The sequence below is a fragment of the Pseudopipra pipra genome, chromosome 6 (genome assembly GCF_036250125.1).
Source record: "Pseudopipra pipra isolate bDixPip1 chromosome 6, bDixPip1.hap1, whole genome shotgun sequence".
NCBI lineage: Eukaryota > Metazoa > Chordata > Aves > Passeriformes > Pipridae > Pseudopipra > Pseudopipra pipra.
In genome coordinates, this window is record NC_087554.1 from 20125874 (window position 1) to 20149428 (window position 23555).

Sequence of the window (23555 nt, forward strand, 5' to 3'; positions counted from 1 at the left end):
CTAATGCTGAGGACATGGAGGAAAAGGGGTACACAAGGGGCTTGCAAGCGGTTAGAGAATCAGCCTTAGGGGTGTGTATTTTCAGAAGGGACAACTTCATATAATTGCATTCATATAATTGTACAGGGACCTGCATGGGTCATGTTGGGCCTTTCATTTTCAACTTTTATCATGATGTGTAACAGAAGAATAGCCACCTCCTAGGGAAGGAATTTGAACGTACACAGTCCACATGAAATATGTGAGTGATGGGGGATCACGAACCAACTTCAGCAGGGAATTTTACATCAGCAGAATGCATTTATTAACAACACTTGATGGTGAGGCCAGATCAAGGCATTTCTGCCTCTGGCAGAAAGCAGCAACATGGTATCAAAATGGCAGCAGATAGCCGGGGACTCAGATTTGCTTTTTGCCCAAAGATCCTCCTAGCACCACATCAGGACTTAGTTCGTTACTGACTAAGAGGGCAGATCGCCAGCTGAGGTGCTGCCAAAGCCACTTCCTGCCATGCCTGGGTTTCTTTGGAAATTTGTCAAGTGGATGATTAAGAAGTAAGGCCAGGGTTGTGCATACAGTTAATCCTCACAGCCGAGGTTTCGGTTATGTGTCTTTATCACACAACGGTAGTTATGCTATTTCTGTAAAGTCTGCTACTCTGAGCATGCATAAATGTTGGAGCTTTCTCTCCATACTTAGCAACTACCAGTCCACAGGGCCATGGTTTGCTCCATAAGCATCTCTTAGTTTATGTGTTAAATAAGTGTTGATTTCTTTACAGAGTACTCCAGAAGTTCCGCTACAGGCTTTATTTATTTTTTTTTTAGAAAGACTATGAATAAGAGACTTATTTTTTCGTAGCCAGGGGAGGGAAGTAGGTTTCTAAAGCAACTGCAGCCACTGATTTGTACTCTCCTATTCTTCTAACATCTCTTTTCACTTCTCTTGGCTTCATTGCCAAGAACTGTAGCCAGTGAGCCCTGGCCTTTTTGGGAAATGAGCTCATTTGCAGCCGGCATCCTGGAATATTTGGAGGATGCAGTGAAGGGTGAGGTTTTCTAACAGTTAGGCAAAGTCAAGTCCATCTTCTATCCTGAATGTAGTTTTCAGAACAGCCAGCCTCTCACACCAGACTGCTTTATTTAAACTCCTACACAAAGCATTCCCATATTAAGCCCAGGCTGAAATTAAAACTCACAGATGAAAATTATGAATCAACATTTATTGATGTATGTACATAAGAGGTACAACACTTAGTGAAATATTATATTCATGACTATATTTCCAGTATAGAAAGAATGTCTAGTTTGTTTTATACATGAAAGTTACAGAAATCAGTTCACGCTGTAAGAAAGCATTAAAAGCAAATGACTAACAGTCCTTGTAAAGAGGAAAGGATCTGAACTACAAAAATAGAATCAGTCTACAAGGCATTCCAACTACAATATACAAGAACAGAGCCAAGAGTTGGGAGAAATTTTATCATCTGCATTCATTAATTTTTAAACAAAATGTGCTATAGATTCTGTACAGTATGTAAATTCAAAATCTGCAGAACTTTTTGAATGTAAAGAAAAGACCAATCTTATCCCTCTTCCTTTTTATCCTTTTTATGTGAAAGATCGCAAAACATTCCAGTTCGTGTCTGGTCACCTTAAAGAAGGGGCAAGGGATGATGAATAGGCAGCACACAGTACTCCAGCGTGCAATTCATCCTGAAGCATCATGATGGGACTCACTAAGCAAGATAGATTCTGTGCTTTGGGGCCTGATTTTTATTTCTTTCTGCTTAGAGGGGATGATTACATTTCTGAGATCCAGGTCCAGGGCATCTAGGAACAAATCAGCTTCTTCTTTCTATACGGCCTTATTTTCTCATAGATCTGAACTGCAGCCCTGATTTCAGAAGATTTTTGCCACTGACTTTGTAGTTCATATGTCTGTTTTATGATCAGACATAGTTCTGATAACAGGCCTATACAACAAACACAGTAGCTTGAGAAGCTGTTAGTTTTGCATTTATTTTCCAATAATAGTTAATATCCCTTTTTAACAGTGAAAGAAACAGTGCCCCTTTGCCCCTGAGCATATTCATCTTTCTCAGAGACTGTTCCTGCTAAGGGGATGAAATAGAGGTTCCTACTTGGACTTTGCAGGCACTCTGGACAGAACTGGCAGCCCCTTGCTGCCTGCAGGCTTGCCCAGTCACAGCCGTGGGAATGCACTGCTTTCCTGGCATTTGTGGTCAAGGAGAAACTGGAAATGACTCAAAGGGATCCTATGATGCCATGATGTGACTAAGGGCTGAATGTTGCACAAAGTTAAAAGCAGCCAGGGCATCCAACAGGAATGCAGTTAGATGGATTTCCCCTTATTCATTGTGCCAATTTAAACAGTGACTTACTAAACTTCTGGTGATAAAGAGTTCAAACATTTCAAGCAAACGAAGAAAACAAAACTTATCACTTCATGTGAACATTAATTCATTAACATGTCATAACAAGTGCATTCACAAGGCAGGAAATCTATGCTGGGATCACTTTCATTTACTGCCAGAGAACTACACACATGCAGCTTCTAACACACTCAATACTGGTTAGATAGCTGAAAACTAAAATGAACATATTTACAATAACCTGTCTGCATACATGATTCGGAATGTTATCAAAACTGGATACTCCATAACAGACAGACAAAGTAGTTACTAAGCTATGGAACCTAATCAGTTGAATGGCCAAAAAGAAACAAACCCAGATACAAATGAAAAACAGAAAGTAGAACAAAATTTCAAAACACAGTCTAATTTTCTACTATGGTTCAACACATAGAAACCAATTAAATTAAATTAATGCACTGCTACACATACTGTATACACCATTTCACTGAAATTACATGTTGATAGCTACATTATCTACACTAAGTGCAGAGAGGCACTGGACATCATGCTTCAACAAAATGTCAAAAATTGTATCAATAGGGTTTTCCAGCTATTAGTAACAGCACTATTCTACCTGTGATTCCTATTAAGATAATACCTGTTACATCTGATTTAAAATACAATAAAGATTAAAATACAAGAGTATATCAACACACTTCCTACATATATATATCTACTAGAAACTTAGGCTCCAAAACCTCAGCAGAATCACATGGCCCCACAGATTTTTTAATCATTAAAGAGATACCCAGTATCAGTCACACTGAGACAGCAGTCCTTGCTATTCAATGTTTGCTTTGTTTTGAATCAAAGAGCTAGTAGGCCATAGAACATTTTTTTTGTTATATAGTTGTTATGAATATTTATATTACTTTTTTTTTATTCCTCTAAAAACAGTTCTTTATTTATTAAGTAGAAATTATTATAGCCGCAGCCTTAATGCCAACAGGTATTTGCCTAATGGGAAAGGATGACCAAAATGAGAAGCAACTGTCATCTGGGTCGAAAAATATAGTGGTTATTCTCTTTAAAATACATAAGAAAGCAAGAGGTATTTATATGGATGCTACTCAATTACATTGGTCCCATGGTGGTTCTGTTGGTCCTTTTTCAAGAAGGCAAAAGTAGGTGGTGAGATCATAAACTCTTTCCACAGGCTGAACTCACACACACTGTATTTGTAGCAAGATGGACAGGGTACCTGGTAACATATTTTTTGCCTCCTCAGATCTCCAGTTTTTCTAAAACTGCATTCTGAGTCAATCAAATATACATTATCAGGGCCTAAGAAAGAACTGCAGGATTTGGCAAAGGTAACATCAAGAAAAATTATTACAATGAGGGACGATTGCCCAAGACAGTCAACCTAGAAGATTGCTCAGATTAGATTATTATAACATTGTTCCATAATGAACTGCAGCATTTAAGGACATCTTGAAATTCCTATTTGCTTCTTGCATTTTGTGCTTTGTCTATAAATTGTCACTAAACATAACACAGAAATATTTCTTTGATCCTAAATGTCATATGAAAACTGGTTTTGTTCTAAGGTATAGATCACCTTCAGAGAATTATGTCCCTACCTTATATAATCACATAGAAAATATTATAAGAAAATATTTGTGTGTCTGTAAATTACAGATACTAGGTAATTTAAGTCAGTCTACACTGTAGTTTCCAGAGAACAAGTACAAACTCCTAAAACCTGTATTATTATTAACTAAATCAGTGTTGAGCATATAATATTTAATACTATAAATACATATTCAGCTTTTTCTAATGCATTCTACAAGCAAGAGTTCACACTAGATCATAGGAAATATGATATATTTAAGAAAGGAGCAGAATGTGGTGGATGGAAGTGTATGCAATTGTCTTTAAGAAAGAAGGACAATGTGTAGTGCACAGGAACTCACAAATCCATACAAAACATCAAAATGAAAATGCTATAATCTACAATACTAACTACAACATCAATATGCAAGCACAGTTTGCATACAGTCCCCAAAAAACTGTAGAAAACGAATGGAAAAGAATGATACAAAAATCCCTGCAAACTATATTATTTATGTACAATGCAATATACAGGTACCAGACAATCCAGGTTGTGTGATGCTGCCTATGCCAGTTTCTCTTCATGCAATGATGTATGCCACAGAGCATCATTAAAAACAGTTGCAGGACTCCTGAATGTTGAAAAATCAGACAAGAAGGAATGGATGCTCTAGCATTGATCAGCAATGGCTCTGCAGCAGAATGTAGTTAGAAATGAAAGGGGATCAAAGGCTGGGTGAAGTGATAAATCTCACAAGTCTTCTTGTCTCCCCATATCTTACATTAGTCTGTCAGTTATTTCCATCCTGGACTAGTAGAGACCTACTCAGTGGCTCAGTCATATGCTCTAGGTTTTTTCAATGTTTGGAACCTGGCTTTTTTGTAAGACTTGTACTTGCAACTGCACAACCACTTTATCTGTGTTAGGATTTGTATCAACCCGGTAGTGGGGAGCCACCAGGTTTCCCCTGAGCAGGGGAAGATGTCTCTGAGATGGTGGGCACATGTGAGGGACGGTTCCTCAGAGCCTTGTGCCAGGGAGCCCACTCATAAGAGAAGTAAAAGAATTACCAGCACCTGGGCATCAGCAGCAATTTGATTCATTCGTAGCAGCAGATTTCAATTTAACATAAAACATGATCAGGAAGAAAAAACGAGGGAGGCATCCATTGTACAGTCCCCAGGCACTGTTCCTGGGGACTTTACCCAGAGTCCTGCCTTAAGTGTGCAGAACTGCAGAGTCTGTGCTTTGTCTGAGGACCATGGAGAGATACAGCCTTCACGCCTATGTGGGAAGAAAGACTGATGACTTTGGAAGGAATGTGCACTAAATACATTTTTTCAAGAAAATTGAGCAAGAACACAGCATTTTAAAAAATTGCATGGCGAAGATGAACAATGCATTTACAGCTTGACTGCCTTCTTTGACACTTCAGTATCATGATTCCTTTTTTTTTCGTTAGTACTTGAAACTACACTCTATATATCACTATTTAGACAAAGGAAATGGGGTAAATATTTTTCCTTCAAAGTCATCAATATTACTGGAGAGAAGAAAATAACTCATCTTTCCAAGAATGCTTTCTGCTGGGAACAGGAGCTTCTATATAGTGTTACATGGTGAATTATAGCCAAGGTTAACTGTCCCAATGGACTCTACACCTCTCACAATAGCTAAGATGAAAAATATCATAATTGTGGCTTTAAAAGTCACAGTAATAAAAACCAAGGACAGTCTTCAGGCTCATAACAGAATAATATTACAGTACATTTTTATAAAGTGCCCTTATTTATCCTTCTGTAAATTAATTCAAATGCAGCAATAAAAATAGATGAATGGAACTTAATGAAATGAGAAACAGTTATACCTTTACATCTCCACAAAAGGATTCTTCTGAGCCTGATACTAAAGCTCAGAGTCCTTCTGAAGATAATTACAGAAGTGAATATTAGAGGTGAGGTTTAATACTACCTATAGTTATGGGGATTTGTGCAATTGCTGCTGTGTTGCTACAACAAGGCTGCAATAACACAAGTGAAGGCAAGGAAGCAAAGAAAATCCAGGCAGTCACCAGAATAAATTTGTTCAAATGCTAATGCTGCCACTTCTCAGATGAACAGTGCGCTCTTCTGAGTATCTACTGCTGGAAAAATAATGACCCTGGGAGTGATGGAAAACAAATCAGAAATCTATATTACTCATACCTTAAAAGTGGCATAAAGTCTAGAATTCCACATCCTTTGAGAAAAAACAGAAATCAGCTGTACCTTAGAGAAGATATGGAAAAAAACTGTAATGATAGTGATCCTTATTTTTGTGCTGAGTTTTAATTTCAGTGCTGGACTTGTAACATAGAAACAATTAGGTAAAAAAGAAGCATCTTGGCAGATATCTTTTTGGATGTGAGAATCAACTTCATTATAAATAGCAAACAAAGACTATTCCCTAGGATGGGATTGTGAAATGTCTTATAAATTAACAGAGACAGGAAGGGACTTGACTTTTCCTGGAAGCTTGTGACTCCCACAGATTTCAGTGGGGTTTCATGTAGTCCAATATTCAAAGCATTGCAGGCACAGGTTTTACCACTGCAAACAATTTTTCAAAGACATACCGAGTTTCTCACCAATTCAAATGGAAAGAGCACATCTCATAATACAGTTCAAATGGCTTATCCCCTACCTATTTGAAGCATCTTCATGTATAAGACCCATACACGTTTCTTAAAAGGCTGGTGCAGCCTTTGTCTTTCAAGGGAAGCAATGAAGAAACAAGATCAGTGTCAAAGTGCTCCACCTTTCCCATAATTTTAACATAGAGTATGCTTTAGTTTCAATGAACAGATACTAAGAGAATGCCAACCTCACTTCAGCAGCAAATGAATAAAGCAAACACATAAGCATGTATTTAATGTAGTATGCAATTAACTGCGTCTTTGCCTGGTCTAGACTTTTCCATGTGCCAGTGTGCTGTCAGCAATCCAAAGGCCAAAGGATATCTCAGTTGCACAGACAAAGGTGGGGGGAACTGCTAGAGCAGCAAATGAGATGAATGTACAAAGAAATGTTAATTTGAACTACACAGAAAACAAATCACTTTCCACTGTGCTTTTCCTTTAACTTTGCCACCCCAGCACTGTGAACAGATACAAAAAAATCGCCAGATTCAAATGAATGCATCGACACTCCTGGTGAAACTAAAAGGAGGCTGGCAAGTAACCAGCACTGCCTACTGAAATGTGAACTTTGTATTAACTGAAGTGGATGGTCCCTTGGTTATTTTCTGTTTGTTTAGTTAAGTAGCAACCCAGCCTCGTGTGGATTGAGCAAACTGAGAAATGAAAGCCAAGAGTGAGTTACATTTTCCCACAGAAGTGGAAAGCTTTTTGATGATTTAATACAGTGCTGCACTGGAGTAACACTATATTAAATATTCAGTCAGGCTACAAGTAGACGAGTAAAAAAACCCAACATTTCTCCTTCTCCCACATCCACATTTAAATAGAGAAATACCATCATAATTATCTTTTGAAAAATCCCTGAGTTACTCTATCTACAGAATTACTATTTTAAAATCACAGTCTGCTATTCTAATCCTATCAAAAGACCCAAATTTATTCTTCCATATGTGGGTGGGGTTTCTCTATTATTGCATTCCTTCCTTCCCTAGTCTCTATCCAAAGAAGCACTCTTCAAAGGACAATACATCCCAAGTGGATAACTGTAAGCATATTTTAAGCATTTCTCAACATGTAATTTTGTGGAGCTGCCTAGTCACATGTTGCTGACATTCCTGTTTGTTTCCAACTGCTAAACAGTTTCAAATGACAGCTAAAAGTATATGGACCAGTTTTCTAAAGCTACTTTAAAGGCAAGCAATCACTGTGGCTGCTGCTAAGAAACTGCTATGGTGAAAAGGATGAAAAATCATCTGTTAAGGGGTGAGCTGTGCCATGAAACAGCTCAAGAATGCTGGATATAAACCAGGGTAAATGCTATGTGTTTTTCTTGGATATAACTACCACCCAAGTCACAGCAAATTTCACTTGATGTGAGCCAGCGCCCTCAGAGTAGGGAACATTTTACAGTACCTACACACCATCCTAGGCACATTTCTGGCATACAACCCAGTGAAAGCTAATGGGGAGAAGCAGTAGCTAGATATAGGTTAACTCTAGATATGCTGATAACAATGGCTGAAGGAAAGAGAACCTGCCTGTCACTTCTCTGAATAACCTACAATTCCATCTTTCACCAAAAAAAAAAAAATCCTTAAGATACTTCAGGAGGCCTCTGGAAAAGGTCTCCATCTTTAATACATGTTAGAGGCTTACAGAATTCACAGTGGTTCAATATGTGTTAAATTATATAGGTCATTTTGCTTAGGATTGTAGCTATGGAATTCAAGTGATGACAAAAACAACAGTAAGAAAAATATTCCACAAAAAATGCTTAAAGGAGGGATACTCTGACAATGGACTTGATCTTGCACATTATTAACCATGCAAGTAGCCTTAGCTGGCTCAGGTCGGTGTGCATTTTCAGAGATATTTACATGAATGCAGATGAACAAAAGCAGACCATATTTATATTTTAATAGCTTCTACAGAGCCAAATATCAGTCTACAGTTAAACACATTATTCCTGTTTAAACCTATGACAGGTCTGAGCACAGACACTGAATGGTCTATTTCCATAAATGTTTCAGCTCTGTTTACTGCCATTTTTAAGTTCATCATATGCTCATATTCCGATTCATTCTGAGAACTTCCGAGAGCTCTCCCAAAATTGCACAAAGTTTGTTCTGTGAGTAGAGCCTTCCAAGGCCATGTGGCTCAGCTTTGCTATAGAACATTGCTAATAGTATAATGGCATTCACTAGTATCTTAAAATTGCTGAATATTAACAAGCACCTTTAAAAACACTTCACAGGGTGATTATTGTAACTGTAATTTCTTCTGACAGGATGAGTCAGATATAATCTGTTTACAAAACACCATCTCATTAGTTCAGATGCCATGTACTCTAAAAAACATTTCTCTGCCATTAGGGAGTTATATGACTTATTACTCTGCAAAAAGGAGAGAGATGTAAATTCATTAAATCCTGAAATTCTGGTTTAGTCTTCTTTCAGTCCTAACCCTGGTCAAAAATCTATTAACTTTATATGAAATTTGGCTTAGCAATGAATTCAGGATTTAGCCATTCACTGAAACATAATATACTTGAAAGATGGCTTTCACTTCATAGCAAATGCTACTGATTATCACATTCAATATTTCTCTAAGAATAATGGATTCAGAATTTGTTTGTAGCTCAAGTACCCAATCGTAACATCCATAATCAATCTCAGTAGTACCTTACTGGAGTAGTCTCATTCACATGAGAAATCTCTTCGATCAGTGGAGCAGGGTGAACATTAAGGTACTACCTGCTTTGATTAAGAATGCCATAACTGAGTCAGTGGTTTTGCACATCAGGCAGATTTAGTGAACTACCACCCCTGTAATTATACTGCCTTGTATTATATGATGCACTGTGGTCACAAAGGAGCATTGCACCATCATAAAATAAAGGCTGCACCTGCCCTGGGACATCTGATAAAAACATACCACATGCACATACAAATCTAAGGTCTTCTCTTGATGCTAACTATTAGTCATACTGATCTAACATAATGTCTGGGATAACTTATTGACTTCTATACATTAATCTTGCTCCTGGATCTAAGGTCAGTTTGAAGTACAACTAGGCACAAAAGTACAGTGCTTGTAATTATTAAAAGAAATAGAAATCATTATGGACGTTTTCAAAAGATATTTTAGCCATACAGTGATAAACAGATCAGGTATGCCACAAGAGTCACCAAAACACTTGAAGGCTTACGTGGTGTTATGTTTCTCTCATATTTGTGACCCTGAGTCCCTGTAGTGAACTGTACTGGCACTTTGATCTTCCCATTTTGCAGCATTTACATTCTCTGTGTCTTGAATGAAAGGGAAAGTGGGTGAGAGCACATTGCACTGCATGGAGTATTCTCCAGCTGCATCATCCAAACAGTAACACAAGGGAGACAGATGGTTATGGATCATTGCTTGGCAAAGACACTACAATGATTTGATGAGATCTTTGCTAAGTTTCATTAACGAAATTAAGTAAGCAGAAATTGTAGATGTTAAATAGAAAAAAAAAAAAAAAAAAGAGAGAAATCTTCTTTAATCATGATATCTTCTGCCAGAAGATACCTCCAGGGCTTATTAAAGATGCAGCTAGGGATCTCTTCACTTATTTTTCACGTTTCCAAGGCTCTTCTTCAACAACACTGAAGTCTGCAGATTTGCCATTGGTTGCCAGTGTTACCTGCAAGTAATTATCATCAACAACCGACTTAAAGGCCAAGGCACTTTGATAAGAAAAGTAATGAGTTTCATATGGAAGATCATGATATTTGCAGGAATTACATACACCATGACTTATTATATAAGTGTTTATTCAGGATTCATAACACTGCCAAATACTGAGACTCCTGTTCATTTATTATACTGACTAGAAAACATTAGCAGTAGAAAAATGTTATTAAATAAATATTTTAGAATTTACTCCTTTCCATCTCTTATGGATTTCTCTGGGTTATTTCAAGGACAGATTACTTTTTTTAAATGTAGAAAGTCATATTTTTTTCAGTGGAATTCCTTAGCAAAGCTGCACAACTGATGCAAGGACATGAAAAATATGCAAGGTCTGAATAATCATAGATGTGTATCTATACTAACTCACCTACAATTACACCACCTTTAAAGAAATGGAAGAAAAGACATATTGTGAAAGTATTGTTCATCATACCACTGTAACAGTGTAGTGAAAGATTTTGGGTATAGCCAGATCAAAAATTCATAGTAATGCTAACAAAAAGTACCACAAAACTTTGCTCTTTTCTGTAAAGATAAGTGCTAAAACTTTTAGGTTTAAGTATGGTAGAACACCTGTAGTGATCTACCAACCTGAGTTGGTACTCACAGTAAACACTGTATGTTGCATTCCAGAAATCACTATAAATAAATTCATGTTTCAAGAAAGATATCTCCAGCCAAATGACTTAAAAAAATTAAAAAGGTAAAATGTCAATTTAACTTTACAAAAGTGATCTAGATCTTTATAATGTGAGAAAATATTTCATTTAATTCTAAATGGATGGCTTACTTTTTCCTAACTTACCTTGTAAGTTAACATCCTCAGCTTCAAATGAAAACTTAAAGACAGAGCTGAAATTCCCCATGCTGGATAAACTGGATGCATGGAAGCATTGGGACATGGAAACATGACAAAATGCACTGATTTTTGAAACAAAGTCAAGCTTTTTCTTAGATCATTGAAAGTGGGAAACATGCAAATACAGGAATGAACAGCTTATTCAGAAATGAAAATCACATAGAGTCATGTGAAATGTGGTAATAAAAAAAAATACAAAAATATCATGCAATAACAACCATTCTACCCCCATATAAAGGTAAACTAATTATTAATTATGTACATTGACCATGCAAAATTATAAGGTACTAGTGTTATACACTGAGTATATTACAGAAAGTAAACAGAAAGGACATGCTAGTAGATTAGCTTTTCCGTATCCTGACCAGAGTTGCAGTATGCTTTTCAACCCACCAGTGCATTTGACAGGATGAAGAGATGTCTCTTCAGATTTAACGGCTGCTTATTTTGAAGTCTCAAATCCTACTCTCTGTTGCCTTTGCTAGTCTAACACTTAGGAGCTGTACAGGTACTTCAACATGATCCAAATGCTTTGCAGATGTCAGCATAGCTCATCAATTAGGTCATAACAATACATCCTTTTGGCAGCTTGCAGATAGACACATCGACAAGAGAAGTGATCTGCACAAAGTCAGTTTTGTGCTCAATCCAGTAAAGACTGGCTCTTTCATGAGTCTAAAAGTGCAAAATGAGATTGCAAGCGGAGCAAACCTAAAACAGTTAAAAAGGACAAACACTTCTAGCTTATACATCCTTGGTCCAAAACTTTAATTAAAGGGTGTGCTTAGGATGACATAGCGCACTATTAATCCATGTTTTTGAGGCAAACTACTGCTTCAAATGAGGGAAATGATAAGAGAAACTGAAGGAGAAAAGAAAGTCTAGTAAATATTGATTGCATCAACTTTCTAATCTCTGTGCAAACCTGAGAGACTGGAAGCAGACAAAATTATCAGTATTCAGTTCCATGAATGTGATTCAAGACTGCTATATGGTAGCTTAATTTGTCTTAAACCCACTGAAATTAGCATAGTCTATTTAACTCAAAAACACTTTTCCAAAAATTCTAAAGGAAGTTATCCGAAAAAGAGGTGTGTGCACATGTTTATTTTTAATGAAAAAAAAAGCCTTTATCAAATGTTATCTTTCTCTTCAGAGAGTTTCTTTTTTCCTTCAAATTTTAATCTCTTGTGTCCTTCCCTTTTTTGAGAAATATAAATTAATGACAATTTTCGATTTTGTGTAATCATGTATTCTCTTTCCATTTCAGATTTATTTTTTTAATTTTTCTCATGGAAAAAGAGTGGGCCAGAAGAGAAAGGGGAGAGCCATGTCAGAATAAAATGTATGTTTTCATTTTCAAAAAATCATTTTACTGAAACCTTGGAAGATTCAGGGAAAAACTGAAGATGAAAGCTGGGTTTTTTTCTGAATTCAGTATTACTTTTTCCCCCTGACAGTTCAGGTTTGGCCTACATTATCAAGAATGAAGCATTAGGAAAAAAAAATATTCTAAAGAACATTTCCAGCCAGGCTAGAGACAAGTGAAAATGATAGAACAGGACTTATATTTTGAAATATATGGTGAGCTAATGAACTTAGTGCAGTCATTCACAGTTAGATACTGGCTCAGTTGTGGCAACTGGAAGATACAAGAGAATCTCTTTGGATAATTGGCTAAGGTGGGCCAATTGGCAAATTCACTGTCTCAAAGACAGTGTACGGCATCAGACTGGAGTGTTAATAAATAAAAAAAAAGACTATGAAATTAAAGGTTCCATCTTATTTTCACTTTCTTTCTCCTTTTCAAAAGCTCTCTCCTGATCTTAAACTGCCCCATCCTAGTGGTGGGTTCTTTGTGAACTTTTAACCATTAATCTCCCCAACTGTTTTCTCATTCAACTGGTGGAGTTTCCCAAGCTCACTTTACTCTGATCAAGATGTTATTATTACTATTAATATCCCACGTTAGTTACAGCAAGGATTAGAGAGAGAATACAATGTTTGTGTCTTAATGACTCAAGAAGGAACGATGTGCGAAGCGAAGCATGAGCATGCTGTATGAGTGCAGGAGCATTCTGATGCTAAAGTGCATTCAACATGTCGATCTCTGAACAGCATATCATGAAGGCAGTCAGCAAGTGACAACTGCTGTATCTGAATTGCAGCTATCCTTCATTTGGGTTGGCAATTAAGTTCTCTGTTGCCATAGAGAATTAAGTAAATGTCCATAGAAGGTGATGCCATATTCTCTGCGTCTTGGCATATCCCATAATACGCTGCATCTTGCCTTTTGATATGTAAACAATGTACATGATTTTTTCCCATCAAATGACAAGTTTTAAGAAGAGTGCAAAAAAAACATCTTTTGAACTGCTCAAACACATTCAAAATGTCTGGGGTTCGTGAACCTTGTTGTCACATTGTTATTTGCAGAACGATTTGAAAAATACATGCAGGTTAAAAAATAAGATAAAATAAAGCATGCAGTGCTATATACATGTCTCAATATCCATAAATGTGAAAGGTACCTTGCACTCATCTACCATGACTGAGTTGTGAGCTGCAAAAACACATTGGTTTGAGTTGTTTTCCCTATGATTTTTCATGTCGTCATAGATCGACTGAGTCTTGGTCATTTCAATGTCTTCATGCCCTTTATGATGGGAATCAATGGTGTCGAGTTCTGCCTTGGAAAGGTGGTAGACAATGCCAGCACCAAAGGAATCCCCCACTACATTGACTGACGTTCTCATCCGGTCCCTACAAAAGAAGCAAAAGGCAGAGGCTGAATGGCATGAGAGGAAGAAAAAGTAGGGCATGGCAGCCCTGTTACTGTACAGTTACTGCACTTGTTTCAGGAAGTTAAGGTATCTGTTGAACAGAGAGATGGGAGCTTTCAAGGGAAATGAAAAAAGCTTGCTTTCCCAGGGGACTTGTTCAGACAGCGAGGATGTTCAACCTCCCATGTCCCAGCTGCTCATTCTCGTGGAGTTTGGCAAAGAATGTGTGCTAGATCACAGCCAAACTGCAGAGCAGCTTGACTGAGATCTCCCCAGTGCCTGCTTCTGGAGCTGGAGGTTTCAATGTCCACATACCACTGCCCTTTGTTTAATCAGAGCGCCGACCTTAATGCAGCCAGGGAAAAGGATTTTGGATCTAATGAGCTGTTCTCCTTTCTGGTATGAATTAACAAATGGCTTCTCCCGTTACTCTCAGTGAACAAACTATGGGGAACAAAAATGCATTAAATATCTCCATAATGCTCAGGCCATTGAAGCTCCTCTCCAGGCACCATCTTTACAGATGGCCATCTGGTAGTGTGGCAGCATGCCCATTCACACTACTCCATGCCAGAGCTTGGCATATGAGCAAACCAAATATAGGTCATGGCCTACAAAATAATGAGCTTGTGACAGCATTTCAGTAACGAGTGCCCCTCGTAGGAGAGTGCCAGCTGAGGCTAATGTGCTTAATTTCAAACAAATATGTTCATTGGTGCTTCCTGGACAGGATTTCATTGCATAGACATGCCAGCTTTCTGCTGTCTTGTCTTTAGTGTGGCTCTATCTGTCAACAGTGAACTCATGGTTGTGCATTTTCCCTGATTTCAAAATTCTGCCCCAAACCTGCCCAAAATTCTGCAAAAATGGGAGATGGGTCCTGCTATCTTTCCTACTGCAGGTAGGCTGTATTACATCTGTTGAAATAGTTTACAGTCTAATTTGTCTTTTCATATCTGAACTAAACATAAAACTCCTTAAACCCTTCTGACCAAGGTTTGCAACTTAAAGCAACATACAGCAACTGAGTCTAGCTATGTCAAACAGGTCAGAGAAATGATTACACTGAATAATTCTCAAAAGTACATTCATCAAGATTCATTTACACAAAATGGGCAGGTTGAACAGTGTGGACATTTGCCAAATGACAGAAAAGCCAGTATGTAAGACCTCATTTCCCATGACAGTGATTAATTTTAAAACAACCTTTCTTGTATTTCTAGTACCAGATTTATGTGACATCTCCTTTTCCTGTAGAACACTGAGAAAAAAAAGAGCTAAACCTCAAGCTGATAAAGATTCATTATATATGCCTATTTGTGGCCATACAAACTTTTGAGCCCATTTTAAAACATTTTTAAATCTGCCTTTCTCAGCTGTGCAACTATAGTCCCATTCAAATTTCTCCTCTCTCTCTCAACATTAGCATGCCTACATATTTGGACTTCATGGTGTAATATCTTAGCTGAAGCAGTTAATTTTTTTTTTTTGCATCAAAAGAATACGCAGGGGGTAAAAAACCTCTCCAGTAATCCCCCTGACAAAGAAACAAACAAACCTATAAGAGGAAAACATCCTTCCAGTTTTGCTTCACATAAATGAAATGCTTCATACAGTTCTTATCCCATGCCTGTGAAGAGTGTTTTAAACCTGGTCAGAGAAGTTGAATAGGAAAATAAGACTTTCTGAGTGTGAATTTTTATTAAGGCCATCAATTACACTGAACCCAGCAATATAGTTCCACAAAAAGAACACCTGCTGAATTTTGAAAGAATTCATTTTGAAAGAATTTGCCGGATGACAGAGGGTAGTATAGGATGCCAAAACACCAAGATGGAGAGTACATAAATATAACTGAGGCAAATTCAAATTCTGAAAGGGTCATTTGAGGATATACTCGGGCTCATATACGTGTACCACTAGCCAAGAGATTCAGCAATACAAACTGCACACTGATGCAGAGCATGTTATATACTGCATGAGCCAAAGGAAATAAGTTCCTTTCGACAGAAAGGACAAAGTCTCAGCTGTTAGGAATCAACAGCAAAGTGCCACTGACCTCTTTTGGGCCAAAGAACACCCTAAGAAGAACAAAGGCAACTGTACTTACTCTTTTGTTTACACAAATCAATCAATTAATTCGAGGTACACTGGGACATGTAAACAAAGTAAAAGGAGGAAGGTTGTAGTCTAGACCCTGTTCATAACAACCAGACATCAACCAGGTCTGAACAGTCTGAATTTAGATCTAAGTCAAGGAACAGAGTCAGAACTGAAGCAATCTTTTTTGTGAGCTACAGAATGAAGGTTTAAATACCGGATAAGCTGTCCAAGCTAATTTTCCCTAATTCCTCTCTATTGCAAAATACCACTAATCTGGTACCACCGATATTTGCTAAGCTTGTCAGCTCACATCTGGAGAGTACCCAGCTTCTGGCTAGAGCAAAGTAAGCTGGTTTTATTCCATCTGTTGGCATGTGATTGCTGACCTATTAAATGTCACTGCTCTGTTGTGCTTGGTTTTAAACTGAGAGGCTGTAAGAGTTGTGAAATATTGGTAAACTTGCCTGGTGAAAGAGCCTACGCTGGGTATGTATGCATGGGAGGGAGAAAGGTTGAGTAGCCTTATCTCTAGATATTGGAGAGACTTGAGAAGAAGTCAATACAGAAACCTTTTGAAGGCCAGAGTGCCAAATTTAAGGACTTGATAAGAAGTTGTCTTTGTGCTATACCATGAATTGCAAATCATGCAAAATCGGTTTTGGTAAGACCACAGTTACAGATGGTGCTAGTATTGTAAAATCAATTGATGTTATGATATTTGCTTTCATCAGAAATATTGAAAAACTCATAGAGTAGAAAATTTTTTAAAAGCTTTCTTTATCTGAAATTCAAATGTTATAAAAGAGCTATTCTAAATATTTCTACATGGTGGTTGCATTTACACATGGGTTCCAGAAAAGTGGCTGGAATTGAATCTTAACTTCTGTTAACTCTCTATTCTACATTCTGTTAGAAATACTGCTGCAATGTTATTTAATGATCTAAAGAAATGGAAGAAGACAAGGTTTGTAAGTAAAGGAAATACTTTTTTATGACATTTCATTTCAGATATTCTTTAGGTCTGGTTTGTGTGTGCAAAAGCTTGCTCAAAAGTTGGCTTGTGTGCCATTTCTTAAAATACGAATGTCAGCAGCATCATTTTTAATAGCTCATTAGATCATAGGGGCTACCACAAAACAGCCACTTGAAGATGGAAAATAAAGCTGTTACTTGTTGAAAACAGATTAATAAGCACAACACTTCCACCAACAAACAATGTTTTGACTTTGCAGCACTAGTGGTATGACACAGAGCTTTCAATCTCTTTTTTATTTCTTTTCCCCTTACCTTTCAATTCTGAATCACACTGCAATTGCACTGCTGATTGTTAGGCCAGAAGGATCCAAACCCAACTGTTTGGGCTGAAAGCTCTTTTGCATACCATTTATTTTGGAAAGACACCTTGAAATATTTCTTTCAGAATTGTTGTCCTTCCTATACATACATTCATCACAGCTACAGCTCCACAGTACAGAAATTTTTATTTCCTAAACAGGGTTGGACTAGACAGTGGGAACAATGCTGCTGAAGCTGAGAATGAAATGCAACACCTATCAGTGGATCAGAACTGCTGATAAACTTATGTCTCTGAGGGTTACTGGTGTGGGCAGAGCTTCTCAGTGCACAAGATTATTTTAAAAAGACATTTCCCTAAAAAACCCAAACAAACCACAAGCTCCTTTTGCACATCCTCCTACCAGCTGCAGAAACCTACCTATTTGCCTTACTGAGAGCCAGGAAAAGCATATATTTAAAATATATTTTTATATATTTTTTATCTCCTCCTCCCAGCTGCAGATTCCCATGCCACTTTCCTGTTTTCAACTATGACTTCATAAATACAATAAACCCACAGAATATCACATCTTTCACTATGCCAGCTGTACTCTGCCAGCTGAATCCTGTCTCATTTCACCATTCTACATCATGCTATCATGCTATTCAGTTATATATAAATTATGTAAGTCAACTTTTCCCTTTGCCTCCTCAAGCTGTAAATTCCTCTTCCGTTTTTCCCTGAAGCAGAAATCAGAGCTGCATTCTATTCTTTAAAACTTTTAGTGACAGATATAGTAGTAGATCCAAAATACATGTCAGAGGATTGACTAAGTTCTTGACTTCTTCTCAATAAGCCACAAGATAATTATAGAAAATCATTTTTGTATTTTGACTTCACATTCTCAACTCTGTTATTTCTTCTTGCATAATTTTAGTTGTGTATCTGGGACTGAAAGCTAGCAGAAGCAGGCAGCTGAAGCTGCTAGTGCAGGAGAAAATGCACAAATAGTACAGTTATACTTACATCTCCCCTTCTGGGCACCATAGCTGGAATGACAAAAACAAGTGTCTTTACTACTTAAAAGAATACTAGGGGAGAGATGGCTGTTGACCAGAATACACTGTGCTGCAGCAGTGCAGGGCAATATGAAAGTCTCTAAAGAGCCCAGGACAATTTAGAGGACTACTGAGCTCCTTTCAGCTCTGCACAGGTGACAGAAGGATATTCAAGCTGTCAAATGACAAAGAAAGAAATGAGAAAGAACGTGGCTTGGCATATCCTCTGTCTATATTTACAGCCTCTGTATTCAAACATTGAAGACCAAAAGCCTTGGAAAATTACATGTGGGTTAGCTCTTTCTTGTTGGAGGACCTGCAATGGCACTGAAGGACTTTGATCTCAAGTCCTTGGAAATGAAAGCCAGTCTTTCCAGTTTGAGGGATCTGTCAGTAAAACAAAACTAGAGAATTACCTTCTTTCTTTCAGTTTGCATTCTTATCTGTCTTTGGTTTATGTCCTGACTAGAACAGACTCTTCTTAAATGTATTTTACTGTCTTATATATGAAAAGAAACTGACTTTTCCCACTATGAGTATAAAAAATTTGATACTACAAATGCCCAAATCACCCTGTGACTTGCTGACAAAATCCTGATGGAATTTGCATTTTCAGCATTTGTCCTTCATTTAAGACCAGAACTATAAGAAACAGAAATATGAAAGCAAAGATCAGAAAACTGCTCTTGGGTGATGGGAACGCATACCTAGGAAGAAGAAAACATATAAGTGTGAGCTCACAACTCTGACAAGAAGACCCTTGGCTCACAGATACTGACTTCAGCAGCTCTCTAATAGTTTGTAACAGTGGAGAAGCTACTTTATTGAATAGCCCCTTTCCTCCTTTGATTTATCTGTACAGGAGAGTCTTATAGCTCTTTGAAATCAATGGCTGAAAAGCGTTACAGACAAGCATTACTTCACCACTTTTTCTGCACGAAGCAGTGGAGTCAGCACAACTTACAAAAGCCAGTCAACAGCAACAAGCAAACTGATATCCTGGGTAGGGAGACCCACTGCAGTAAGGATCAGCAGCATAGTAACAAGTCCTGCGCTGGGAATACTGGCAGCTCCAACACTTGCAAGGGTGGCAGTCAAACTGCAAAATAAAAAAATCAAATGGGAGAAGCAGGAAGATACACTTTGAAGATACACTTTCATTGCAAAATCATGTGATCATTAGCAAGGTCATATTTTTAATGAGTTCTTCCCATAAAACAACAACTATATGATAAATCACAGAAAGCTCAGGCCATAGTTTTCACTCTTGTGTTTCTCTAAAAATATTTATTAGGTCAGGCCAGATCTATAGGGTTTGTTCTGAGAGTTGTAAGAGGGTTGTCTGGGAGTTTTAAGTACTGTAAGCTAGCTATGACATTCAAATCTGTGTCCTGGTGTTTTCTGAACTCTACCAACACATTCAGGGTTTTGAATTCTGAGTTTTAATCATCCAGACATGATGAAGTTTGGTGATGATGGGTTGAGTTTTCAGGGTGGTTAATTTCTGTTTATTTATGTTACTTGAAGACTGAATTGTGAGTTAAAGGCTGAGAGAAAGTGGTTATTATTAAACACAGAAGAATAAAAGTCCCAGCATCCAAAACTCACAAAATACAAGCCAGTGGTGTACCAAGCCTAGATACGAATCACACTAGATGAAAAAGCAAAATTGATCTGATTCTTTCATAAATCCAAACCTGTGTTTGTTTTTGCCTGCTATACTTTGATGAAGGTAAGTAAAGTGAATGTCTGAGCTTCAAAGGCTTGTAAAAATACAACACAGACTATAACAAATATCAACATCATTGGGCAGTCCTATGAAGAATGGACAATAAATTTGTCAGAGAGCTAGTCAAGGGGAGAAAAACATGGAAGAGAAGGACAAAAGGGAGAGGGAGAGAAAAGCAGAGGAAGAGGGAGAGCAAGAGGTAGAGGGAGGGTAAATAAAAAGGAAAAGTGGACAAAAGGAGATGGAAAAAGGAACAAGAAACTAGGAAAGAAAAAGTTATATCTCTGTTTTTAAACACAGAGATGAGTAACATGGTTGCACTTCTGTGGGTGGACCCAACAAATCTGAAAGTGCTTCCAATACAGAAGCAGGAGAGAACAGACTCTGGGGGGGAAATCCTGGACCATTAGCCACAGAACTAATCTGTGAGGATGTTAGCCTGATGTAGAGCTGGCAGATGCTGGCTGGCTCGATCTGATCCAGCTGACAATCCAGGGTGCAGTGTGTTTGTCAGGTGTTTGGGTTAGAGTGCAACTTGGCCTGCTAAACACCCAGATAGGTCCAGCAGGTATGCAGGTAGGATGCTCTGCTCTGCTGTCAGGCTTTGCATGCAATGCCAGCTCCTCAGGCACTTCCAGCCTAAACTGGTGAGGGATTGCTTCCAAGCTCTGTGAGGAAATACTCCTGCCAACCTTCCCACAGCAGCACTTACAGACCTGGAAGGGAATAAAGCTAGAATTGTTTAGGACTACACAGAATCTGGCTTAGCTACAATTTCCAAGATCACCCTTTCCCAAAAAATACAGGAAATCAGAGGAACTACATGACCAATACGAAGTAGCTATGGCTGGTCAAAGGCTAATTAAGCCTTCATGATTTTACATCTGGATCATTTGAATATTCTCAATATCACAAAGCGGATTGTTAAACCCTAATAACCTTCACTTCATTTGTATTGTCTCCTCAAGAGATAGTTCTTGTCATATCGCTGTAACAAAAATGCTATACTGCATGAAGAGGACACCCAGTGGTTTTCGTACAGATAGACCAAAGTTGCTGCCTGGTTTGTAAATGTGAGTATCACAGCTGGCCACATCAGCCTTGAAATGGGGAGATCAAGAAGAGCCAATTGGTCAGGTCTCAGAAGGGGAGAAGAGGAGTAACTCAGGTTCAAGCCTACCAAATCCCTTGGACAATAGCAGATTCCTAACTTGAAATTCCCTCGTCTTAATTTAGTTAAGTATGTGGCATCTCTGAAATGTCTGTTTTCAGTTTTGGGAACAAATATGCATCATGCAGGTCTAGCATCTGCCTTTATTAGAAGCAACCCTGAACCTTTTACAAACCTTGGTTTTACTATTTCAGGGGTTGGGGCAGGAAATAAAGAAATGGAAAATGTGGAGCAAGTATAGCTGGGCAAGAAACATAGAATTAGATATCCCTTTGCAGGAGTTTCTTTAGACTTAAAAGGGTTTAATAAAAGAAAAGTGTGTGGGTGAAAACTACAGGAAGAAGGCAGACTTGACAACCTTCACTTGCGGTTTCCATTTTAACTATTCAAAATGTTAGACCTGCTGTCTTCATTAAGTTTAAACTCCCTTAGAGTAAACAGTCTTCAATCACTCTTATCCTTTTTTAATGGATACTTTCTTTTGTCCTCACAGATATTCAGTTTAGTCCTAGATAAGACAATTTGATATGAAAAGACTACATTTAATATTTGCTGGGTTAGAGATAAAAGGTCTGCAAGTATCCAAACCACGCCACAGGCTATCTCATCATCAGGATGGGCTACTCTCAGTTCGTTTTATCTGTTCACCAAAGTCACAGAAAAAGTACAGGCAAACATAAATATATGGACAGATATTTTACATATACTTTTTTCTTCGGTATATATAAACACATACATTCTAGAAAGTATATGACTTGTAGCATCCTTCTACACTAAAAAAAAAGCATTGCATTGGACAGAGAAGGCTGTATACTACAATCAACATTGCATCCTGGGCTAGTTTTGGCTGGGGTGGAGTTAGTTTTCTTCACAGTGGCTGGTATGGGGCTGTGTTTTGGATTTTGCTGAACACAGGGTTGATTAATATAGAGACATTGTTGTTGCTGAGCAGGGCTTACACAGATCTAAGGCCTTTTCTACTTTTCCTACTGCCATGCTGGAGAGGCAATAGAGGTGCATGGGAGGCTGGGAGGAGATACAGCCAGGAGAGATGACTCCAATTGACCAAAGGGATATTTCAGACCATAAGACATCGTGCTCAGTCATGAGGGGAAGAAGGAAGAAGGGAGGACGTTTGAAGTGATGGCTTTTATCTTCCCAAGTAACAGTTCCACCTGATGGGGCCCTGCTCTCCTGGAGGTGGCTGAACACCCACCTGCCCATGGGAAGCAGTGAGTTAATTCCTTGTTTTGCTTTGCTTGTGTGTGCGGCTTTTGCTTTCCTTATTATCTTTATTTCCCTATTATTCCCTTTATCTCAACCCAGAAGTTTTGTGGCTTTTACCCTTCTGATTGTCTCCCTGATCCCACCAGTGGGGCAGTGACCAAGTGGCCGCCTAGGGCTTGGTGGCTGCCTGGGGTTAAACCATGGCAGCTGTCAACTGCAAAAGTGTAAAACAACACCGGCGTGCATCAAAGCTGCAAATGATAGAAAAGGCCTGTCACCAGAGAACCAGGACCTATGTACAAAACATTCATTTGCATATCATTATTAAAAATTCATGGATTTTATAGTGAATCCAGTAGCCGAGAAGACATCCAACCCAAAGCACACACATTTTACAGTCTGTAGAAACAAAGCCTAGGAGCATTTTTGAACTGACCTCACAGTAACTATCTGGCCTCCATCCAGGTCAATTCCATTCATCTGTGCTATGAAGATGGCAGCCACAGCTTCATAGAGGGCAGTTCCATCCATGTTAATAGTTGCTCCAACAGGAAGAACGAACCTTGTTACACGCTTATCAATGCCGAGATTTTCTTCAAGACACCGGAATGTGACAGGTAATGTTCCAGCACTGAAGGAGAGAAAGCAGAAAAGTAAAGAAAACATAATTACAATCAATATAACACATACCTCTAAGGGAGCAAAGTCAGAAATTCTATTACCATCGTTTACATTTCCTACGTCCACTTTCTGCTGTGATTCAAGCCTTTTTTAGGTGATTTTTAAATTAAACCTACATTTAGCTGGAAGTGGGACTGAGGCCAAAACATGAACATGACTTGAAGCAGCATGAGAGCTTGAGAGAGCGTGGATAAATTTTTCAGACTCATTTACAATTTTCTTGCATTTTGTTGAAAAATACAAGTACCAGATGTTTTCTGACAGACA

At 38.1% G+C, this 23555-nt stretch overlaps 1 protein-coding gene across 5 annotated transcripts in view; it reads right to left on the bottom strand.

The window, feature by feature from the left end:
* Window positions 1-1201: 1201 nt before the first annotated feature.
* The window catches only part of SLC1A2 (solute carrier family 1 member 2), an 89684-nt gene continuing 67330 nt past the window's right edge, over window positions 1202-23555 (bottom strand). For 4 of the 5 annotated variants that reach the window (XM_064657754.1, XM_064657757.1, XM_064657756.1 and 1 more), the window contains 4 exons: window positions 23044-23238; window positions 19445-19579; window positions 13792-14023; window positions 1202-10351 (listed from right to left, as the gene is read on the bottom strand). In XM_064657754.1, the coding sequence (XP_064513824.1) occupies window positions 10277-10351; window positions 13792-14023; window positions 19445-19579; window positions 23044-23238 (637 nt within the window). In that variant the 3' untranslated portion in view covers window positions 1202-10276. Of the gene's footprint in view, window positions 10352-11206; window positions 11278-13791; window positions 14024-19444; window positions 19580-23043; window positions 23239-23555 lie in introns of all 5 variants that reach the window. The other variant, XM_064657753.1, reaches the window with a different exon arrangement.